Here is a 26,454-nt window from a genome sequence, read left to right on the forward strand (position 1 = left end):
ATAACTATATTTGCGGATCAGTTAGGTTAGTAACTCCATTTAATGTACTTTGCAGCTTATGGCCAACATACACGAGGCAAATTCCCAAGCAATTATTGCCTGTTACATGCAGACCAACTTGCAACAAGATTGCGCCATGTATTTTGGATTTGCAAGGTGAAATTGATACCCCGAGCAACATGCAAAAAAGTAGAGACATGCTCTACTTTCAAGGTTATTGCATGCAATCTTACCTCTTCCAACCAATCAGCTGAGGGAACACCAGCTGGTCACTGCATTTATTTGGGAACGGGATGAACTTGATTCACCATCCACAACTTTATTATGTGTGCACATGCTACATTTCATGATACAACTGTAGGCCTATGTTGTTGTTGGTGTTTAGCCTAGTCAGATGCTGTGATATTTGCACAGATCTCACCTTTAAGTAATCATCTTTTAGAACACCATACATCATTTGGCAGGTTTCTGGTATTATCTTCCCCAATGTGCAATGCTGGTACACGATACAAATACCGTAAAACCCCGTCTACATGCATATATAGTGTTTTTTATAAAAGCTTAATTAATTCGAAGCAAGCGTTAATATACCAATACAATAGATCGGTCTTAAAATAATACTGGTTTGTATATGCTTGGATCCGTAAGTTATTTGCTCAAACTCCATAATGGCGACTGGATTAATGTAGCTTTCATCAGAAGCACACTATATGCTTGTAAACGGGGTTTTACGGTATTCAAGATCGTGATAGCTGTTACCTGAATATCAAAGACATGCAATATTTATCATTAATTATGCATAGCCTTATCCTATAGCATTGCCACAAATAGTTGAAACTAGCACACAATAGGCCTATTAAATAGAAGATAGAAAGGTGACTTAATTGGATATAACCAGACTGTATACTTGTTTTATTTCAAACTTGCTTGCAAATTAACATTCCTACAAACATTTGATTAGATTTTTTTTAAATGTTACTATTAATTTATATTTTGATTAATTATTATCAAACTGATGTTACCTGATCCCAGACATTAAAGACATGCGTTCTCAGGGGAAATTGATTGCCTCATGTTGGTGCTTTGTTTTTGCAGTTGTGTTTTCAGCAGCTACCCATTGAAAGATTCTACATCCATTCGTACAAAGTTTTTGAATGCTTTTGTTGACAGGGTGATGATCTTTTGCTGTCTAGACAACACAGGTGCAAGATTGATATGATTGTGAAAATCATTAACCACTAACCATGTTTTGGTTATCCCCAAACCTATGACTATGCTCAAAGAATTGCAAGGCCCCACATTGTATTGTGTATTTTGACCAATTGCTGAGCTTCATGGTCAGTGAGCACATACATCACCCACTAAATGAAGAGCTTAGTTTCAAAACCCCTTACATCCACTTGAGCAATTTTGAGAACACAAAAATCATCAAAAATCACTGATAGAAGGGTTTTTCAACAAAAAGCAGTTTTTGGCAGGATGCTCATCCTACCCGACGAGCATCCCGCCATAAACTGCTTTTGTTGCAAACCCCCACATATCAGTGATTTTTTTAATGATTTTTTGATGTGTTCTCAAAATTGCTCAAGTGGATGTAAAGGGTTTTGAAACTAAGCTCTTCAAATAATGGACCTGGCAATTGAAATTGCCTCGTGTATGTCCAGCATAAGCCATAAGCAACCTATTTATGATCCTTATTCAGAATTACAAAACATATGGACGACACTTCCGTAAATCATGTTAACAATCATTCTTCTTGATATCGATTTACTACCGTAATCTAGTCAACGATTTGTAAAGGACCCACTCCAAATAATAGCCTGGAGTTTACGGATTATACGTTGCTAGGTTGGATGAATGACTGAAGCTATAGGTTGTTTTACAAAATAACGGAGCGTTCATTGTTTTTATCTAAATTGACAGCAGTCACAAGTGGAATATGCAATTATAATAATTAAACTGATTTATAGATATGGTTTCAGACCTCACTGACCGTGAGCACTGATGGGTGCCACGACACACACCGACATCGCCTGGTTAATAATTACTTGGTACAGCAGAGACACTAAAATCAATACCCGGGATCGATACACGTGAATGTGCTATGCACGATTTGATATTCAGACGATAAATCTTTGGATACCGGCCATATTTTTATCCTTGCACTTGAATATATGTGTTGAAAGGATATGATAGTCGTTAGCTTGCGTAATGCGAAAGAACCGTGCGTATTGATCTCAAAAACTGACAAAAATTCTGATTTTATATGTGCCAAACTATAGCGCAGCGTAGGCAAATCGCGGAGGCAGTCTAAAAGCAGATGACCTCATTTATACAGAATGGAGATTTAATTTATATACCTTTAAAACTTTCAACCATACAGGATTATTCATTGACAATGTTCTTCAGACAAAAGTGGAAGGACTCAAGACTGGCATACCCTGCTCCTGATGACGAGATGATCACATTAAAGGGCAACGACATGGACAAACTTTGGCAACCGGATACATTCTTTCTCTATGAAAAGAGCGCGAAGCTCCATCATGTAACGGTGACAAATAAGCTTATGCAAATCTTCCCCGATGGACGTGTTTGGCTAAGTACAAGGTAACATGGGTGATTTGAGGTCTGACTACTGATTTGGTTCGTTACTTTAATATGGTCTTAGCAAGCTCACTGGTCAAAAAACAAAAAAAATAATCACTTGTCACTTGCGACTTGAGTGTGAATTTGACAAGTACAAGCTAATGCTGAAACAGTATCAGTTTTAGTGACGTGATGAGTGGTTTAGTTCTGACCAATGACGTGGTTTGTTCCTTATGGCTTAAGAAAGTACGATCAAACCTCATTAATAACTCGTGGCTGACAACTTGAAGTAAAGTAAATTTGCACCTACTGGTGTGAAAAATGACTTTTAAGGTTGGACCAATATCGGGGTTTGTTTTTAGCCTATAAAACATAGTCAACATCATTGGTCAAAAAAAAATGTTGGTAATCCAAATAGTGTAGTATAGCTTTTTCTTTAATATCACAATGAAGACCCACTATAACCCACCGTCCTTCTAGCATTATCTTTAATGGTTTTAATGTGTCTGCGACGGCACCGATCTAGCCCAAATACTTGCAGTATATGCAGGTGGAGTAACACCTGTTTTTCAATACATGCCAACTACTGATTGTACTTAAATAATGGTCTATTGTTGTAAAAGCCTGGAGTGCTAAGTCTTAAACGAAATACAGAAAGATACTTTGGTGCTAAATCGACCAGGTTATGGTCTGAGCATGTGATACATTTGAATAAACTTGCTTTTTAATCTTTAATATGAAAAACAAAGTTAGATAACATTGTGATGAGAACTCAAAAGATGGCCCTTGGTTAAGTCAACATGTAGAATTGCCAAAGTTTATTACATAATTTATTCAATAATCTGAACTCACTAACGAGTTTGATATACGTTTTTCCCACGTCTGGTACCCCACTTGTAAACAATGTTATTGCCGATTACGATCACTTTAACAAAACATCAATTAAATCAATGCAGTCTAATGAAGACTCAATAAGCAGGACACCGACAAAACACAATTAGCTATCATATGATTAATTTTGTTCCCGTATAAAATAAAATGGTAAATGAAACAAACTCCTTTCAGAAAATTTTGTGTAATTTTACGTGGATTGACCACTTAAACAATAGAGTCTCTTTTGTTTTTCAGAGTAAGCGTTACGTTATCATGTAACATGCAGCTAGCAGATTTTCCGATGGATTCCCAGCAATGCACAATGAATATCATGAGCTGTAAGCAAAGCAAGCATAAACTACAATACCTTGTGAAATATGTGCCCGTGTGTCGGATAACCGCAGTATTTGTGGTTTAAATAGGAACCGGTGTATCGATATGATTGAAGTATTTATTTATTTATTTTATTCATATTTATTTGTTTATTTTATTCATATTTATGCAGGGTAGCCCAATTCAGCCGATAGCTGGTCTTAGATGGGGCCCTGCAATACATTTACATAACATTAAAAGGCAACAATTTTCAACATGCAATTTATATAAAACTATTAGATACAAAATTAAAATACAGAAATATACTAGTATACAATTTTCGAAGTAAAATATAAATACATCATTAACAAGTACATGCTCAATTTTTGTTTTGTTTTTAAGACTTGAATCTTTGCTTGAAAGTCTGCACATTTATTGAACTTCTTACATCATTACTCAGTTTATTCCAAACCTCAACCCCACTGTATGAAAAAGATGATTTAAAGTACCCCGTGTCATAACCATTTGTGCAAGGCGGTAGAACCAATAAATTGGACGCAGCTTGTCTGGAGTTCACATTATGCTTTTCATGTACATAAGAAAACATGTTGATAAGGTATTGTGGTGATATATCGTTAAGACATTTAAACATTAACAGTGATTTGAAATACATTGCACGATTTGGAAGTGATTCCCACCAGCAAGATCTGAACCACTTTTTATATTAATACAATTATTGCTCATTATCTAAATTTGGTGAGGTTTGAAAGTAGAGTTTTCATGGTTGATATGTCAAGATATTCTCTATATGGACCAGTTAAAATTTTCAAACCCATCAGTGATGGTTGGAACTCACAGTACCGTAACACACATACACACCCCCACACACCCCCACGATCAAAAGATACCATCTATTTATACCTAAAAGTACCATCTATTTATAATTGTACAAGTATAAAACTGAGTGGTCATTCCCTTAATTGGACAACCTAGTCCTCACCCAAGTTAGGGTTAGAGTTAGGGTTGGGCGGACTAGATTCTGCAATTACACCCAATTAGCGTATGGATACAAAAATTAAAATTTTAAATGGTGCAATCAATCAATTTATTTGAATGAATAACAATTATATTATTTCTTGTTGCTTTACAGATGCTTACACTACCAAAGATTTGAAGTTAACAATAAAAAAAGCTGACATCAATATAGAGAAAAATTTATCGATTCCGAGATTTGAGCTGTTAAATTACACATCAAGTTTAACTATTGAAGAATATGCAGTGGGTAAGTTTGCTCATTAAAAAGTGAACTTTGACGAAAGTTGTCGGAAAATTCTTGCCGTACTTTTTGGTTAAAATTATTCATGTTTCATGGGGCCGTTACGTCATCAGCCATCCATCAGTATGCGTATCAGTATTTAATGTTTGTTAAATTAGTTCTTTGCTTTGTGTGGTAATGTTTGTATTGAGGGCGCTTATTGTTAATCGTTGCATAACATGCATAATTGACATGCATTAACACATGGTGAATTAACTGTGAGTAATTTTTGGCGGGAATTATTTATAAGTAAATTTCCGTCACTTGTATTGAAATTGGCCTAATTTAATTATACTAGATGTTAGTGCTTATAAGCCTACACTTTTAACAATATGTAAGTGAAAGTTAGACATACGTTTTGAAAGTAAAATACTTGCCAAAAGTTGGTTTACTTTTTTTTTAACGAGCTTGTACAATGATTCAATGACTCTTCTGTAACTGTATTATATCCATCCAACTATCAAACTAACACTAACAAATCCAAACTTTGCTTCCTATCATTCCAGGACCATTTTCAAATGCTCAAGTGCACTTCTACTTCCGGCGTCAAATGCAGGCATTTTTTCTCACGGTTTACATCCCGACCGTATTACTCGTCAGTATTGCTTGGCTCTCCTTCTGGATCGATGCTAAAGCAGCGCCCGCACGCGTCGCTCTTGGTATCACCACGGTGCTTACTGTCACCACCATGACAGCTGGCATCCAGGAAACTTTACCAGTTGTGACGTATGCCAAAGTAATGTAACAATTTTCTCATTTGTATGAATCAATTCCATTTCCGGTCTTACCTATTTATTTATATGGTTTAATCCAAGGTTGTATGTGCCTGCGGGCTGACATTATCAGTAAAAAGTAAAAAATATGCATACTAGACATTGAATAACCACTATGAACTAGCACGATTTCTTTGTAAATCAGGGGTTATGCAATAATTATGAGCCCTGGGAGGGAAAATTGGTGGGGTAGGGGAGGGGCAAGAAATTTTTAGCGAGCCAAAAGTGGGAGGGGAGGGGTAGTAATCAATTTTTGTCCAGCCGAGGGGGGGAGCGATTTTTGGCACACATTCATGGACGCCTTTTAAATAAAACGCTCTAAAAAGGCAAAAATGCTTAGGAAAACCGTACGGAAACGCTTTAAGATGCAAATTTTCCTGCTCACTGCGCTCGCAACATATAATCTAGACCATATAAGGTTTGCAAATTGTGATCCCAAAAAATTGGCATGTGCAATGTATTTGTATACATTAGCATGATATCACATTTGGCTGTTTAAGCTTAAAATTTGGTTGTACATGATGTTTTGTTTGGAAAACTAATAAATGGTTCCATCAAACAACCGTGAGGGGGGGGGCAAAACTTTTTTGCCGGGCCGAGTAGGGGGGGGGGGGGGCTAGCGATTTTTTGCAGCCCGAGGGGAAGGGCCGTTGGTGGGCCGTTCGAAATTTCCCCCCCGGGCTCATAATTATTGCACTGCCCCTCAGGACTAAAGCTAGCAGGCTTTGAGATACCCAGCAAAATATATGTATCGTCAACATTTGCCTAATAACCCACATGGTCGGGCCGATTTCTAAATTGTTCTGGCTAACTCAAGCTACCATTGTGCACGTGTGTATAATATCATAATACCTCCTTGACAACACTTATTCCCAGACGCTATTTCATTCTTTATATACTCAATATTCACCCTGTAACGTCTCTCCGACATTTGTACACACAACGCATATACACTCATTTCTACAAATTCATCATAAAGCCGGACCAATCCTCGAATAAAAACAATAAAACATTAACATGTTATTTATGTTTCTCCTCAGGCAATCGATGTATGGTTGGCGACATGTCTGATATTTGTATTCACATCACTTTTAGAATACGGATTCGCCAACTATTTACTGGTACTTGAGGTATGTTATTATGATTGTGGAAGTAAGAATTTGTTATCTTATCAACGTGTTAAGAATAAAATCAAAAACCATTAAAATAGTTTTAAAGATGTGTGATCTGATTGACAACCACATCTAGCCTTTTATCAAAATCTAGATTTTGGTAAATATATTTGCCCAACCCCCAGTAAAATTGCAGGCCTGGAATAATAATGAACAAAGCCTTTTACTTTTCCCATCTTTTTTGAATATTAAAGCTCCAACACAAGGTGTACATGAAGCTTAATCTAGTTTAAGAGAGGTAACGGGGCCGGTCAAGGGTCTTGTATAAATTTAGTTGTCCGCCAATGACCTTGTTGACGATGCACAAACTGTCTAAACACAACACAAAAAGAAAACCCTCACTTTTGTATACCGTCATAACCGGCATACGTTATGAAAAAAATGTACAACAAAGACGAATTGCATATTTAATGTTTTCAATACATCTTTCAAAATAAGTAATGGACTACTGAAACTCAAGTAATGTTCAATTACTCAACGTTGGACCAACTATTTTCTATGTAATATAAACTAAGCTCAAAAAGAAACTTTCACAAGGACCTATCTTAAAATCCTGTCCATCAAAATGAACCAAAATTAGGCACAGGTTTACTTCAATACTCTACTCTAAACACATGTCAGTAGCCAAGTAGTTATCCAACTGACACAACAGCATAATGCAATGACATGGAATAGCTTTCTGGACCACATCCACAGCCCAATAATTGGCACCCACCACAAGAAATTTGTGAGAATTATTACACGATCCCTGGCATAGTAAGGAACAAGACCTGTTTCTTGAAGAAAGTACATGAAAAGCAGAACGCAGCACAGTTTTATCATCTATGCAAGAATATTGTATGCATTCTTACAGATTTCTTGTGCTGGATGCCAAATATTGCGCTGTGAAAGTGGTCCAGGAAGCTGTTCCATTGCAGTGCATTTTGCTGTTGTGTCAGTTGAACAACTGCTTGGTTACAGATATGTGTGAAGTATTGAAGTAATCCTGTGTGCAATTTTGGTTCATTTTGATGGACATGATTTTAAGATATGACCCTGTGATTCACATGTGAATAGTTATAAGTTTACTTTTGAGCTCAGTTTATGTTACCCAGCGAACGTAAAAGTCCTCTGGGCAAGGAACTAACTGTTTATTGTATCGGGTATCCACACAAGAGCTTGAAGTAGCTAAGCATGGCTGCGATGGTTTATTGTGGTATGTATATGACGTGCGCTTCTTAGATTCCAGTCCTGATTGTTACTTATTGTTACTTATGGTTTATAAGGTGTGTTGTGGGCAGCAGTGGTTAGAAAGAATTCCACTGAGGCTGCTGGGGTGGGAGGTTTGTGCCAGCTCGTAGCGCACTATAATTATATACACTATATAACTTAATAGTTGCGCTGTTCATGGCTAGCTTAACGCTGTGTAACCAAATTCCCAGCAATTTAATATATGTATCTTTATCATCCATTTCAATCCCATAAGAATCGTGCCAAAGCCAAGAGGAAGAAATTTGACGACGTAGAAGCAGCACATCCAGCAAGTAATGGTGTAGGGAAAGGCTTCCGACAACTCCCGCCAGATGATCATAATACAACGGGGCCAGTGTCACCGATAAAGACGCAAATTTTGACGGCGGGAAAACTTGATGCATACGCCAGAGTGGGCTATCCGCTAGGTTTTGCCATTTTCAACATTGTCTATTGGGTGTATTATATAAGTCACCATGGTAATAAAAATTGATTGAAAATTGCATGAAGTATACAATTGAAAGTATTTGTAATTCCTTGTCGCTAGTTGGCAATATCTTTCTGGATTAATCACAGGGCGTAGCAAACACACTCGCACTTTAACTTTAGGTATCATCAGCATGTCAATCTTGTTATACTTGTTGTTATTATTCTAAATTTGTTTAGTCGCAGCGCTGCCATTTTATCACGCTAAAGCACCAAGTCGTGACAGGATTTGCGTCCTGAGATGTTCTAAATTATAATGCTTCACTCCATCATTTTGGAGTCAACTTACGGATGTTGCCGGCCTCGATATTTTGCATGTGATATAACATCGTTAAAACGCTTTCTATGTGGTATTATAAAAACAATTCTTACAGTATTTTTACCAAGTCTTTCAGATAGAAGATGCATAATTGTGAAGCGTTTACGACAATGTTATAGTTTAAAACACACTAGAGTTTTGCGCAAACTTTAAAAGTGGTTCTAGATCCTAGATGTTCTGTGTGAAGTTTTATGCAGCCAAAGTATTATCAAAATTCAGCCTTCACTGTGAACATAAAAGAGTTCGGGATTGCAATACCATCAATATTTTATTCATTGAAACTCATTATGTTAAGCTAGATAATGCTTCAAAATATGGTCATGAACACATTGTTGTTTTAAACAGTAAGAGGCGTGTAACCATAGAAACTTTAGTGTGTTTAAACAATTCGAGGGATTAGAGTAAGAAGGGTCTATCTGCAATAGCTGCCTTATAGACATTTGAACATTTCTGTCTACAATATTGTACGTATAACACCGGGCAGCTATTGGAAATAAGGCATTCTTGCACCAAAACCATCGAATTATATCTAAGGAATTACAAATACTATGAATCCAAATAAATGTATCTCGGCTGACCAAATGAATACAATTCAAATCAATTTTGTATATGAATTAAACGGTGTTGGTTGGAACTGTTTTATTTGCTTCTTCGTTTTGCTTCGTTTCTGTGTTTTAGACTATGTGTCCTAATATTCTGCAAGTATAATAATCGATGTGAATGTAAGATATTTGCATTGTTCAAGTATTTCTTTTAATATCGTCACCTAAAGGTGTAAAACCTATAATGTAAATATTTTATTTCCTCCTTCTTTCTTCTCCTAGTTCTTGTTTTTGTTTCTTCCTTTTTCTTTGCTTGGCGGATATCAAATTGCGTGTGAGTGTATTGAAAGATTTATTGTGTGTTTGAGGGTGGGTGGGTTTTGTGTGGTGTGTAGGGTGTGCACTTACACCAGGTACATTGTGGGTTTTGCCTTAAATTTAAAGCATCTACATTGCGGGGTTAACCGCACATTCCATTGGCCATTTATGGCATTTAAGGGATTTACCCTCTTTTAAGGATGGGTTACCACTGTATGGGTGTATGTCATTGTGTGGTAAAAACGTGTATGTCCACACTACACAATGTCACCTGCTTCCAACCTACAAACAACCCCAAAATGTTGCTTTGAACTTACTTCCAATAACCCACAATGTTTTAGAAATACAATCCACACAATTTGGCGGGGCTTACATGTATGTGCGTTGGGGTGCGTGCTTGTGATTCCTCCCGGTGATTCCTGCTACAATCTCCGTCAATCATGTCAATCGTATATTATCCCTTTTCTTTTTATTATATCTATATAATATGATTCGTCTTGACCCTTAAATATACACTTTATTTTACAACCAACATGTCTACAAAATGCCGAGCTATGTTTATTTCGATTCACTCAATCTATTATCTAACACTGTAATAACTTTCCCACAGCACTATTAAATGTCTCCCTACCATACCAAGATGGCCTTTCACCCATTATCGTCAGCGATTGTTGAATTGATGTATGTATTGAGATGCTTGCTCGGAACTATTCCATGACGATCCCTATGAATACCCTCTAAAACCAAACGGTTCAAACTTGACCAAACAGTTCATGAACCTATTTTGTATTCCTAAGTCACTAGTTTGTGATTAACTCATGTTGATATTCTTTCTTATATAGATTTTATTTAGATTACCCAATTTATGTAAATATGTATCTTATTGTTTTAGTGTGTACGCTGATTGCGATATCCAATTTAGAATATCAATGTTTTACCGTGCTCTCGCAATATACCATTACAATGAATACACACTCAAATGAAAAGGGACCTTCAGAAACATTCACGGGGTAATTTTTAAACAGTCCTAGTTTTTATTTGCATGTGCTATAACAAATATAGCAATCGTTATATTTTGTTTTCTTTAATAACCTTTGCAATGAATCTGATGCCTGAATTTACAATTTGCATGCTCTGACTGATAATACTATATAATTTTCAATATATAATAATTTGCATGATTCTGCATAATAATAAACTGCATGAAGCTACTAAGTTAAGTTTACTTAAATTGACCAAAAATAAAAGCTGAATTAAATATAAACACATTGAGGGTTTATGAGAATGGCGCTTTAACTGACGGAAGACTGCATATTTTACTGGCATGAAGGACGGTTCTGAAAGCATGTCATAAATTTGCTGAGAAGATTAACACGAAAATTGCAACCGCCATATCATCACAAAAACTTGTGGACAGGGCATCGATAAATTATCTAGCACAGTGGCGTAACTAGACATTTTCATTCTGGTGGTGGTGGTGGCGGTGGAGGGGTGAGGGGGCAGGCATCGTTCGTGCTGTTTGGGTTTGTAAGCGAGTCAACACCCTCGTCCCACTGGGTGACACATGGGGGGGGGGGGGAGATCTGAGGAGTCTTGGGATCTGCTTGGAATGTGTCCCCGGAACAGTGGCGTAGATTTATTTTTGTCATGGGGAGATGGGGTTGGAAAATTGTCTTGAAGTATAGTGAATCTAGCACCTTTTGGCGACAAAAGGTGCTGGTACAAAAATTTATGGTACAAATGCAATTTTTCCAAGTTTGGGTTTTTAAGGTTAAAATGACAAAATATGTCACCCCCCGCTAGTTACGCCACTGATCTAGCATGAAAAGATTGTTTTACAGCTGTGTTATGTTTATTAGTTCTAGTTGATTTGGAAGAAGCTATGTTAAAAAATTCAAAAAGTATCACTATAGGGGGTTAACAGGGGTCAAATTTTTATACAACAGGGTTGACATTTCAAGTATTCCTCTGGTCATAACGGTTCTTGGCAGAAAGGTCAAAATTGGGGGTGGTCAGTTTTTATGGCAACACGGGGGTCAAAAACTGAAAGTGCTTAGATCTCAAGGAAAATAATCTCAAACATAAACGTCCATTAATTCATGTAAAATGAATTCAAATAAGGAATAGTTCCATCTAGGATGTTTCGTTACCTAGCACACATCATAAAAACGTCATGGTCAATAGGCCCTATAGGCTGCAATACAGGGGTGACCTTTATCGCTGCATTTTGTAAAATGCTTTCTAGAAAGGACAGACTTCATTTTACATGACGAACAATTTGAGACAATTATCATTGAAATCGGATCACTTTTAGTGTTTGACCCCTGTGTGGCCAAAAAAACTGGCCACCCCCAAATCTGCCTTTATCTCAAGAAGGGTAAGTCGCAAATAGATATGTTGACAAAATCTGAGCAATTTTGAAGTGTCAACCCTGTTGTATGAAATGAATTTTCTAAACATATCTTATCGTTTTGTACGCAATTTTCTGATCTACAGGCTTCGACTAGATTTCCGAGGGTGCACCATAGCCCCTTTTTCCAACTAAACTATTTACTTTAGCAGTTTAAACAAGAAAAAGCCGAGGACCAAAATTAATTGAACATTATATCAAAAAAGGCGTTATAATGAAGTCATGAACAAATATTTATGACGAATACGAGCGACAGAGGAGGACCTCGCTAGATAAAATATTCATGAGGACCGCATATTGACAAATATAGATAACATCCCAATTATAAACTGTTTGCGTCCGCACCCTTTGTATTATATACCTAGAGAGGGCGTTTTACAGATTGCAATGTCATTCGGCATTATGCAAACATCGCGACGAGTTTTGATTTAAAGACGATGTTAATACATTGCAAGCATAACGACTGGAAATGTTTATAAGTAGGTTTACCCGATAACTTTGAAATTAAAACATAAACACAACAATTAAATGCTAGAAAATTGCCACAAGTTATGATTTCACCAAGTGTTATGAATTATTTTTAATTTGAATATTGTTTTGAAATCATGAATAAATTCATCTTGCAATTACCGGTTATACAAAACTTAAATAGAACATCTAATGCATTTTTGATATTGACATACTGTTTAATTTGCTGATTTGCAACAGCCTGATATTGCATGCCGAGTTATGATAACAAGATTATGTTTATACTTAGCAAAACAAACTGACAGAGGGGCAGGTAAATTTAAAGATATATTATACAATTTTCTAATTGCTATTTCTACTTTTTCACTATAAAGCACCAGCATCTTTCTTTGAAACATCTACAGCATTGGGAAATAAGACAAAGACTACAGGGTTTTATTAATGGACCCTGGGGTAGGGAGACATGAAGCAGGAAGTAGGTCCGCTAGTATCATATATATTCACGTACTTGTTATGATCAGTCATATAGAATAGTCCCGAGCAAGCATCTCAAGAAATAAATCATGAACGAACGCTGACGAAAATGGTGAACACGAATAGAAAGTCCTAAGATAAGTTGATAAAGATTTCTCAGTGCTGTAGAAGTGTCAAGTTATTTATTAAAGACAATTTTGCACACAAGTGTGTCTTTGACACTATATATTATATATAGCTATACATATATTTTTAAAAACCTATGCTTTGTATATCGTAACATGTTGATTGTTACTGTAATTGTTTGTTTGATTGTTTGTATGTATGTACAGTATGTATATATTTATATTTATGTGGCGGTACTTTTGAAGAAAAAAAATGCATGACTTAGGGCTAGTTACTTGCGGATTTTGAAAGTTCGTCATAGGAGTAACAATGACAAAAATAATATCCGTTTGGTAAATCGTCACAAATAAAAAACAGGAATCAAGGAAACCTTTGCAATTAAACAGGTATATTACTCTTTTAAATTGATATTTAAAAAAGCCTTTTCTAAATTCAAATTATAATTACATGATCTCCTATGGATATTTTCCAGATCCGCTAGTACCTTTAATCGTTTTATAAAAAATATTACTTGTTGTCCTATGCATTTTTCCATTTATATCTGATTTGTTTCGACTGATGTAAGTTGCTAAAAAATATCAAAAATTTTTTTGTCATCAAAAATAATTATTAACTATAAACAAGCAATGTGATTTGTTTCTTATATTAACCGAAGTTGAATATCTCTTATCACGTTTGCCACTTAATTATGAAATCAATATGAACTTTGAAACAAATCTAAATACAATCTAAATGGAACGTCTGTTCATGGACAATATACGGTTGAATTAACTGCATATAAGTAGTGTGTCTAAAATAGAAGATATTCACGAATATTTCATCATAAAAACATTTTCACGACATATTTGGTAGTCATTTATATTTAGTACGCTGAAGTCCGCGCAGACGCAATGGATTATAGCTTCAAAGACCATGCGTGTATAAATTAGGCTGTAACGCATTTGCAGAAGCTCGTGAATGTTATCTATTTCTGAATTCATTTTATATTCTTCTCTAGGTGTTAGTAATGTAGCGTTGTTACTGTATAGCGTAATAAATCATTGTGGAATTGTACAAAATAAGAAAAAATACACATTGTGATCAAAAGCAATGTCAATAATAAATGGCTACGGGTGGGTACGGTCGCTACTCACGATTTAATGAAATACCGTACAAACTCGATAGTCAGCATAATGTGCTTACTATCGAGTGCTTCATGCAGACATGAAGAGACCCATCCACAAAGGTGTAAAGGGTTTTGAGCAAATCATCAATACACATACTTAGATACGAGCAAAAGCCCATTAGCTCAGTTGGTAAAGCGACGGACTTTGGTAAGATTTCATGTTTTCAAAAGCGCTCGATAGTAAGTACATATGGTAACTATCGAGTTTTTATGGTATGTAACTTTTAAAAAAAATCTTAATTCTAAAAGCACGTTGTTTACAAAAAAAAAATTACACATCAATTCAATCACTTGTGTGATACTGTATGTACTTTTACTATTTCCATTTAAGATTATCTTGTTGCTATAACTAACCGGTGGGAAGACCAACAGTTAAGAATGAAAAACCACTTTAATGAAATGGTCTTACATTCAGGAGTCAAATTGCCAATCGTAACATTATAATATTGCGTATCCTGTTAGATAGAGATCATGTAAGGGCTAGAGCACATTAGTAAGGCTTTTTTGTAGACTAATACTGGTATTAACCACACCTAACTTAATGATGTGTGTGCATTAGATGAGCATTTCTACACTGGTGTTAGTTTATTGGGAATGGTTTTGAACGGAAGTATTGTATTGGATCACTGGTACATTTAGACAAAAAAACGTATCGTAGGACACATGTAGGACTACGGAGCAAATTCGAAACGATCTTGAATATTAACAAGTCGATGTTCTATACACAGACGCAGTAAAATATCGGTACATCTAAAATGCAGATGGATATTTTCATATGAAGGACACTGCATGGCCTGACAAGTAAAAATGCATTATCTGTAAGGAAACAACACAGTAAATACTACATTTTACATTGGGACAGACTGATTAAAAGTATCTGTCAAATAAAAATACAGTATATGCTATGTTACGTACTTGTAGATACAACATTCTTACATAATGTTCGGACTAATTCAAAACACCTGTTTCCCTTAAGGACTCGGATAGTGAAGTTTGCACAGTATTGTGGTGGGACCTGACATACCAAATTGCATTCTGAATACGAGAAATATCCCTCTGATATCAAATAATTTTGAATTTTTTAAAATTTGTGATATAATTTTTAACATTTAACAGTCCTCGAAGTAAACGTTATAATCCAATGATATGTACGTACCTGGGATGAAAAGCCGTCCATCATTATGAACAATTAATTTTGACCTTTTGTATTTATATAAGATATACATTTTCCCCAAAATACCTAATAATAATTTGTCATCAAATATCGCGAATAAAAAAATTGATATCAGAAAGACATTTCTCGTATTCAGAAATTTGATGTGTCTGATCTGCTCTCAGGCCCCCAAAATAACGTGCAAAGTGGGTGACCGACCCCTTAAGTAAACACGCAGTATCTATTTTCTGATATATTTGCAAATACTTCGTTTTAACATGGTATGGCAGAACACTAGTCTGGATGGACAATACGAAGAGTGTCTACCAAGATTCCACTACAAGGAAATTACGTATAGCGTCCTTGGAATATTTGCTAACCAATGAATTAATTTAAATCGTAATATATAATTTAGAAACACACTCTTACGATGGTTTGTTTAGAATTAGAATACCTGTCCTTCGTAGTGATTTCTTAATCTACTGGTCTCCTGGAATGAGGTTTTACAACTTGTAAATATTAATCATCTATTTCACGATGATGTCAATAAATATTCAATGCGACGATTTTAAGAACATCAACGTAATAATTCAAAATCGTATACATTTGCTCCATGTCAAAACTCTTCCTATATCGTTTTACAAGTCATGTGTATACACTGAAAGCCAAACTGGAGTCAGGGTGACTCTAAAAGCAGAGTCCACCCACTCTGGGACTCTATGTCTAAAATGACTCCATATTGGGAGTTATCTGACTCCCTTGAAGAGTCATAATTTGTTGAGTCCGCTAAAGAGTCACCTTTGATGACTCAACACAAGAGTCATTTGACTCGCAGTCGCGCAGTTGCTGGACTATGCGGGCTCCATTATAGAGTCACCCCGACTCAATTACAGGGTCACACCGAGTCCAGTTATAAAAGCACAATCAAGATATAAATTTCCATTATGAATTCTAGTATAGATTATTTATTCAGAATAAACACTTTGCAAGAGTTGCATAAGTCTAGGCTTACAATATCAAAAATTCGATTTGAGCATGGTGAATAGGCCGACACCTGTACTGGTTAATTTAAGCATTACCCTTGATTTTAGATAGAAAGGTGCCTCTGGCCGGCCCTTGTAAAATAGAAACGATTTAAAGCCTTAATGTACGATGTTTTTAAATTCTTTTTTTTCTTCCAAAATGATAATATGCAATTATTATAAAAGTTCCCAATACATTTGGACGCGAACAACATTGGAAATTTGCAAAGAAACAACATCATAAACTTCACCGCTATCACTCGAAATATATCGCACTTTTTGGATTAGGACGCCGAGTGTGGGCCTCAGAGTTAGTCTCCTACGCAGCCAGTTTGGTTATGCTCCCTCCACATGTGTGGATGGAGCATAACCAAACTGGCTTCGTAGGAGATTAAGATTTGCGATCGTTCCGACGTTATTATCATAATGTGAAATATTATGACAATATGTCGGACCAACAGAAAATCATCCCGTTTTATTACGAATAGGGCGAATTTGGCAGTTTGCTCATAGATGTAAATTGGAACATGTGTAAGTATTACAAATATGCCCCCCCAAAAAAAAAGTCGGTTTTGAAAAGAAGAAGGTATATTCTGAATAAAGATCGTACATTACGGCTTTAATGCTAGACCAGTGAGGCGAACATATCATGGTTTGAACAATTCACCACAAGTTACAAAAACCTAAGCTTACTATTAAGCTTTGCCTCACAGTGAAGTTCATATTCTCCAGTGGAATCCAGCTCAAGACCAAGTTAGCCTACATCATGAAAATACCAAACCACTGTCCAAACTACACCGTGCGAAAGACCAGCATTATGGACAGCAGGAGACAGCAGTAGCATGAGGAAAAATGGCTGCTACCTTAGCAATACACTGTGGAATTATGGGTCGTTACTAAGGATGCCGCGTCGACGACCCTTAATGTAGAGTAAGTTGCATCCACGGATAGAGTCAATTGAGTCTCTTGTGAGACTCAGTGCTAGTTTACTCCACTTTGAGAGTCACATGACTCCATTCTGGCTACCAGTGTAGTATTACTTAGATTAGTAGTGAACTCTGTTTACACTCTATTTTATGATGTACGACGTATAGTATTTAATTACTTAGTATTAACTTAGTATTAACTTCTTGCTGTGTATAAAGTGCGATATTAGTGTATTAAGGTCCGTTCATACTACCACCGCATTTGCGATGCGGTGCTTTGCGATGTGGTGCGCTGTCGCACTGCATCGTGCTGCAAACTACTGTCATGCGATATCGCAAAGAAGTTAAATGCATTTTTAACTTGGAAATGCGACGAGTTGCGTTGAGTTGCGGTAAAAATTAATCGATATATCGTCATCGCAAAGCAACGCATCGCAAATGCGGTGGTAGTATGAACGGACCTTTAGACAATTGAAACCAAATGTTCAATGTTAAACGTAGCTGATGTGTCTGATCAGTAAACATTTGTGTAATTTTACTAAAAAAACTTAAAAACATACTCCGTCCTGTAATATTCGAGAGAACTATGGTGATTTGACTTGTTGTTGTCAAATCAATTATTGTGGCAAGAAAATAATGTACTCATGTAACTCAAAATATATTATATTACGACATTAAAGCAATAATGTGTGATTTGCATAAAGAATAGATTCTCATTTAAATGTTTGTTTTCACTGATCACATTATCCCTTTGAATTTTGAGCCAAACAAATGAGGTATAACGAAGAAAATTGCGATTAATTCCAACGCCTACAATGCGTGTACTACTCGCCGATCGTATTACATCCACGGTACATGTTAGTAGGTACTGAACTCTGAATAAAACCGGGTCGACCCGGTTTTAATACAAAAAGTTAAATTTTACTGTTATTAAAGCACTTCAGGCTTAGTCTTTTACGTGGTATTTTAGTATACCACTGGGCATTATAATTATGTAAAAAGTAGAAATCCGAGTAAAATGTAGGGCGTCGCTGTGAAGCAAATCACACATTATGGCTTTAAGCTAGCAAAGAAATATTTGCTCTGAATGTTAGAATAATATAGAAACGTTTAGCCAATACTTTGTTTCATACGCTTTGTATTAAATAATATGCAATATAATTTCAAAACTCTTTTTATCATTCCCAACTTTACTTTACTCTGGTATCAACGGTATAAAACATTTTGCATCATGACACTTTCTCTGTATAAGGATTGGGACTAGACTTGTTTCAAGTCCTTTGGCGTCCATAGTTAGTGAATGTAAAATTGTAAAAATCTTCCAAAAATTTCTATTTCTTTCCAAAGTTTTGAAGTCTATGTTTTCGAAATAATTATTTACCATCATCACTTTGTGAAAATCTATTTGACATTTGAATTGCTAGATAGTGGACTTTCTTCAAATCATACTTTACCCCAGGCATACTGTGCACTGCAGGGGTAGTGTTTTAGCAAAATGCACACCATGCCCACAAGGTATATCCTCCCTAGCTCATGTTGCCAGCGCTACACAAAAATTCTGACCTGACTAAAAATCTGAGGGAGTCCAGTACCAGTATATGATACTTTGACCATTGGTCCTAAAGAAGAGCATGAATAGAGAAAAAGTAAGGCGGAAGACTTGATCAAGGCTAGATTGGGACATACACACAAGAGGGATAGGAAACTCTTTTACGTAGCGTATAAGTATGCAATCATGGAATTGACTACAAATGATTACACAGTCATATAAACTCGTCCTATCGGTGATAATAACCGTTCAATTTTTTTAACAATTTATAACAGTACTTTCTTAAACTAGCTTTATCAGCAATCTGTCGAAACTAGTGCATTCTCCAAGTAACCAATTTTGGGAACAACTCATAGATATAAATATTACCAATAATAGGTAAATACTTCCAATAATAGGTATTATTTTCTAACTTTATCATATGGATCCTGAAGAGGAAGAGTTGTGCATTCTCCAAGTAACCAATTTTGGGAACAACTCATAGATATAAATATTACCAATAATAGGTAAATACTTCCAATAATAGGTATTATTTTCTAACTTTATCATATGGATCCTGAAGAGGACGAGTTGTTATTAACAATGATTATACCAGTAAAAGCATTTTTAAGTTTTAAACATTGAACTACGTTAATTCACACTAGGTACAATTCCCTTTTATCTGTACTTTGTTTTCTACATTAAATTTCGTTCCACATTGCAAACTTGTAAATTTAAAGTTTATTTAAGCTTATTGACTTTATTGTGTACTCATCTCCTTCATTCTACTATTAATTGTTGTCCAAGTTTATAGGTCATGATGAACAAAGGAATCCACTTCAGATGTTTGTCTATAGTAGCAGGTGTAGTTATAACTATAGTTATAACTACACTCACGTGGAAAATTTGCTTGAAATTCCCCTAGACAAGGAACTCACTGCTAATTGTCTCGCTGTAACCCGTATGAAACTCGGGGAACTGACCCTGGTTGCGAAGGTTACCTGTGGAATGCCTAGGGTGTGCGCTCTTGAAGCTGCAAAGTCCGTGAGTTGTTGTCAAATGGTTTATGGAATGATGTGGGGCCGTAGTGGTAAACGACAAAATGTAAAGTGTGCTGAGGCTTGTGGATCAACGTCTAGGCGTTGTGCCTGTGCGTAGCGTACTATAAACCACTGCGGTTTTTTGATAACCTTGTCCTAAAATCAGTATTACTATTATCCATTTAGTTTCCGCGAAGGAGTGATGGTAGTACTTTTTTGGAGTTACTTTGCGCACATGTACAGATATACTGCCTTTGATCGTGCATGTAGACGCGACAGTTCTTTGGGTCAACGCGATCGATTTAATGCTGTGCGCACTGGAGTATGCACCATGTAACTCTACCGAGGAAGCCAACTGGACTATTTGTGACCCATCACATTTGAAACAGACCACTTCGCGGCTAGCTTCATTGGTAGATAACAATGAAAGAAGATGGAAAAATATAAAGAAAATATGCCTCATAAAACATTTTACTGTATCTGATTTCAACAAGTAAGGTGTTATTTTCAAGCTAAAAAGCAGCAGTTTATCCTAGTGTTTAAATCTCCATTTTCATTTCTGCCGCGAGGTGATCTGTTTCGATGTGATGGGTCACATTTGTTTCTTTGATGTAATGGTGGTGGTATTAATAAATGATGTTGTCGTAATAGTATGACCAGCTAGTTTGTCTCTTATTTTGGTGTACATAAAAATTATGTGGTGTGATCAAGTAAAATCAGTCTGAAGTAGGTCATATTCAATTTTCAGTTTCTTATTCTTATTTTGCAAAGCTACATTTTGCAGGAATCCCCATGGAAATTGTAAAACCATCAGTGGCGTAGATTTCTTTTTGATATGCGGGATAGGGGTTGATAAAAAGTTCTTGAAGTATAGTGAATCATGCACCCTTTGGCGACAGAATAAGTTCACGGTACAACTGTGCGCGAAACACGCGCAAAATGTTGAAGCTAAACTAAAAAACTGATAAAATATGGTGCAAAAGTGGCATAAATGCGCAAAAATTGCACTTTTGAGGCTAAAATTGCCAAATATGAGGTTAATTTGGTCAGAAAGCCTACATACAGGCGTCAACATGGGGGGGGGGGGGGGGATTATATGGACCACCCCTAGCAAAACATTTGGGGGATTAATCCTCCCATCCCGCGGGATCTTCACGTATGTAGATATGAGCAATTAAAGAGTTTCCAAAACAAGAGGAAACAAAATGAAATATTTCTTTTTTTTGGCTATTTCTCAAAATCAATATTTCCGAGTTCCGACTGATTTTGCTTCATTATATCTTATATTCGTGTGATTTTTTTATACGTACTGGTTTGTAATGAGCAATAATACAATAATCGCAGTGAAATATTATTGTAGGTCCAAATTATATTCCGTTCAGATGTTATGAATGAAAAAGTGATAGCCTCGCTATACCACAACTATCGTTCTATGGGCCATTGTGAAACACGTTTTTACTTCTAATATCAAAACGGCTAGTGCCAATTACCTAACAACTTGGAAATTGGATTATTTTGGTACAGGCCTCAATGTGAGGTACAAAACACAACTTAACAAAATCTGACCACCTACCTTTAAACTGCTCTAACCGTGTAATATGTTTCCCAGATAACTTCAGAACCAGCTGATTCCTTCCTCAGTGGTGTGTAAGATGCTGATATAAGTGTTTCTAAAAGTTCTTCTGCTGGGGTTGCCAGTTGGTTTTACTGATCTCAGCAAACTGTTACATATAATATACACCTCTCAGGGATACGAATTAGTCTTTTGGTACGGAGTTCGGATGTAGAATTTGTTTAAACTGACGTTAACAGGACATTCAGGCATGCAGACCCAGACCAATAAGGTAATAGATTGGGATATCATTTAAGGAGCGTTCACATTTATTGATATACAGCTGTGTAAGTTCAGAAATTAAGGCATTAAACTGTTCTCATCGTGTTTTGTTTCCCAGATAACTTCAGAACCAGCTAGTTTAATCCTCAGTGTGCATCTAGAAGTTCTTCTACAACGAATTGCCAGTAGGTTTCCTGATTCAGCAAACTGTTACATATCTAAACACCTCTCAGGGATACGAATTATATCCAATTTATCAACTGACAAGTCTAAAAGAATAACTTCCAAAAACACCGATTTTAGCATATAACCTACTAGCCTGATCTCCTATTTAAACTGTCGTATATTAGTCAATTTACACATGGCTCTAAATTGACAATATAGAGCAATTTAGGATGACTATATTGACGCCCTCTGTTGGTCAACGTTACACCCAGGATACTCTAGCTTTTTTTTTTTTCTGTGCTATTATATATTAGAACATATATTAGTTGCAAGTCCTCACTATGGAAGAGGGCTGAGGGCCATGTATCAAGGTCGTGCGTCTTGAACTCGCCATCCTACAAAGGTGGCGATGTTACATTTTCCCAAATTCGACTCAAATTAAATGATGATATCTCTGCCAACCAAGACGTTATTGTCATGCCTGTGGTCTCATTTTATTGCCAAATAAAATGCACTTTCAACCCTGTAAAAGAATTCCGTTAGCCTTTTTAATACTGACACTTCAGAATAGGCAGGGTGGCGGAGGTGGGGGAGGTGGGGGATGTGGAGGTGGAGGATGTGGTACATACCAACTCTATGGGATTGATTTTTTAGTGCATAATCTGCTTCTGTAAAGGCTGTAAATTGGATTTTGACTCTATTTAGCATTTAAAAGGCCCATGATCTTACAGCTAAACAAGTCTACTAATTATTTTTATCATTTATGATTGGTTTAGTCTAGAAAATACAAACTTTTCCATACAAAACTACTCGTTTTCATTTTAAACACTGTAGTAAGTAATGTGGATGTCTTCAAAATCTAAACGTTACTGTAAAATTTCAATTACTTTTCCTACCATAGTCAAAGACTTAGTATAGATTTTCTGAAGGGAAATTTGATGAGAAATCTGAATATGGACTTACTTTTTCTGTATGAGTTAGGGGCAACATGTTTCAGTTCAAAATATGTTGAATTGTAAAAAATTCTAACATACTTTGGGACACCCTGTATTCCGAGATTACCAAACAGCTGTGATTTTGGTTTATTCCAAAGTCAGTGGGCTCCCCATATCCTCTAACCAAATGAATGTTGTTTACTTCCAGTTTATTACTGCAAGTTGGTAATAAGCAATGCATTTAGGAACCCATTTTTATCCGATTTTTTTTATTCCACCCTGTATAACTTGAAGGTCACCCTGTATAATGAGTTGATATATTTGAATTGCTTATGCCTTCAGTTTTCCAAAAAAATGTATACTTTTGCTAGTTTAGGGTTGATAATTGTGGAAATAATCTAATTAGAAACTCGATTGGTGTAAAATTCATAATATTTGTGATGTAACGCTAGGGGTGGCGAGTTCAGGACACATGGCCTCAAAAGCTAGAGGACTGTGGCAGGATACTTCCATAGTAAGAAATAATGAGGTTCCAATATATAATGGCCCCGCAGGGCAAGAAAACAAGGTGAGCACGTAACCGTAACTTCACGACAGCCCGTCATCCATTTTAATTTCCCTCATTCTATATGCCCTGCTCTCTATCGGGGGCTAATTTACAGTTTAAGCTTGTTCGCTATACTGTTTTCGAGCGATATTGTTTCTTTGTAAAAAATTAAAAATACCCAACATTCCCCACACCTCATTTCAGATTTTTAACTTATCAAATTACTATGTTTTATATTCTATGGTGTAAAATATTTATTTACAACGTTTCATATACGCACCAAAGTTAATCAATAACAACATAGGGCGATATCACTCTTTCTCATAACTAAACAAAATACCGTGAGAATACCGTAAAATGGGTTAACTTTGGGATAGGGATATACTTTGGCATGTTACATTCCACAAGTGTAACCATCTATCAAAAATTATCTTCATTCAAGAAAAAATCAAGAAAAATCAAGCTCGGATAGATTTATTTGTATAGTCGAACATATAAGTGACCTACCATCATTACCTCTGCATCCCAAAGTAATCGGACCGTACCCTTTCAAGTAATTTGAAATAAAAGTCACCATTTTGGCCACCATTTTGCAAATTGAGCATAGGACAGCGATTTGGATCTAATTGACTTTGTCCTGTCTAGAAAAATATATCACTAGACACAAAAATCACAACAATCGGCCTGAGAATACCTTTCCAGTAATTAATTTGACTAAAATTCGTCATTTTGGCCATTTTGAAAATTTGAGCACAAGCAGCAATATTTAAATGGTTTCTTGTTTTGACGTAACTTCATTATTATCTGCACATATTGGACTTTTTATCACTAAAACGCCTTTCAAACCAGCCTATTTTAGGCATTTGTAAAATTTTTGGCGGCCATTTTGAAAAATAAAATACAGGTATACAGTCCTACAGTCCTACAGGACTAGGTTTTTATCAACATGGCTTTTGTGTTCTTCAAGAAGCATGAAGTAGGTAAGAGTATTGTTCTAAAGATTTTCTTCTAATAATGCCTTCATAACCTTTGATCTCTGTGATTGTGTGCAGCCCATAATAATGAAGCTTGTGTCGAGTGGAGAAGCCTCTACTCAATAAGCGGGCTTTTAAACATTTTAATACACGCATGGGATTCATGAATATTACACTTGACACTTGACCAATCTCTGACTAAGATTAACACCGAAGCATCTTTGCAGTTGCAGTGAAGTTGAATGTGATTGAATGAAGATTTGCAAAATTAATGCCTGTTCAGCTGAAAGGGCAAATGTGTTTTTGAAAACAAATCTTAAAACCGTAACTTTCAAAAACAGAAGTACCATGCAAAGTCTATTTTTCTTTGTATGTAAAGGGACAAAAAAGGGTGGGAAACGTGTCAGGCACTAGTTTTTCGGACACTAACCAGTATGCCTTGACTATATTTATAAATACGTACTTATAAATACGCATGTGACCACCTCCGCGCTGCCATAACAGCTTGTAGACAGGAAGTCTCGAAGTGACCTTCTACACAGCGGGCGGTCTTCCTGTACATTTGAATGCAAAGGCATGAGGCGGTAAACAACACGCAAAATTGTCTATTTTGTTCAACTTTGTGATTATATTGTAAACGTTTCCGTCGATGAATATTTTTTTCAAAATGTTGTCTTTGATTACATATTACAAATTCGGAATCCCCCATATTTTGCTATTCAATTAATACTGAAGTTTGATGATATTTATCTAAAGAGTTCCTATCCTTTTCTGTATAGTGGTCAGTGGCATGAGGATTTGGTCACGCTTGCTGTTCTTCATATGTCGTGCCCATGGGTCACGTGCGCATTTATAAATATGTAGTTATAAATACAGACTTGACATTTAGTAGGGAATATTTTTTTGCAAAATTCCAAGACTGGTCTGGAATGGGTATGCATAAACCGCACGGGCTAAATATTAAATGGGGTGTGTCAGGAGATGATGTAAAATAATTGTTTGATAGAAAATGTGCTTTCCATGAGTTTACATTATGGCGCTGATAATGTAGTGAATTAGCTAAAAATAGCGGATTTAAGGGGACTGAATTTGAGTTTTGTGGGGGTAACATTTTTGAATTTTAGCAAGATTATTGGGATATTATCAAAATTATTGAAGTTTGAGGTGATATTTACTGAATCTTAATATAAATAAGTGTTCGCCAGAACTTAAATGCATTTGTAATCGACCAGTTTTGAAAGCGGGAGGTACCCAGCAAACACAAAACGTTTTCGACATAATTCAAAAAAGGTTATAAAAGGTTGTCAGAAAACGTTTAAATGTCGGGTAATATAAAGGATATATTAAGGGTATAAAACGTTTTCATAACATTAAAAAACATTTTTTTGATAATCTACACACAAACACAAAATTTTTGACAGAAAACGTTTAAATGTCGGCTTATATCAAGGGTATAAAACGTTTTGATAACATTCCAAAAAACATTTTTGAAAACTTGACACAAAACATTCTAAACAGAATGTTTTTTTGGGGTTGACAAAATATTTTGCAATAACGTTTTAGAAACATTTTCATAACCTTTATATAACCCGACATTTGAAAAAACGTTTGAAGAACATTTCTGTGTTTCCTTGGTGCAAATATTTTAACATAATGTTATATATGTGTTGATTAAAATATTTGGCAAACAATGTTTGCAAAATAGTTTACAATAACATTTTGAACACATTTTTATAAATATTGCTGTAGTGTGTTTTCATA

At 35.8% G+C, this 26,454-nt stretch overlaps 1 protein-coding gene across 1 annotated transcript in view; it reads left to right on the top strand.

Moving 5' to 3' along the window:
• Positions 1-20,891, top strand: part of LOC140141949 (glycine receptor subunit alpha-3-like) — a 274,144-nt gene extending 253,253 nt beyond the window's left edge. Inside the window, exons 4-9 of the mRNA XM_072163842.1 lie at positions 2,384-2,607; positions 3,715-3,797; positions 4,922-5,053; positions 5,593-5,822; positions 6,900-6,989; positions 8,497-20,891. Of these exons, the coding sequence (XP_072019943.1) occupies positions 2,384-2,607; positions 3,715-3,797; positions 4,922-5,053; positions 5,593-5,822; positions 6,900-6,989; positions 8,497-8,754 (1,017 nt within the window). The 3' untranslated portion in view covers positions 8,755-20,891. The remainder of the gene's footprint in view (positions 1-2,383; positions 2,608-3,714; positions 3,798-4,921; positions 5,054-5,592; positions 5,823-6,899; positions 6,990-8,496) is intronic.
• Positions 20,892-26,454: the final 5,563 nt, after the last annotated feature.

Source organism: Amphiura filiformis, chromosome 20 (assembly GCF_039555335.1).
Source record: "Amphiura filiformis chromosome 20, Afil_fr2py, whole genome shotgun sequence".
Taxonomy (NCBI): Eukaryota; Metazoa; Echinodermata; class Ophiuroidea; order Amphilepidida; family Amphiuridae; genus Amphiura; species Amphiura filiformis.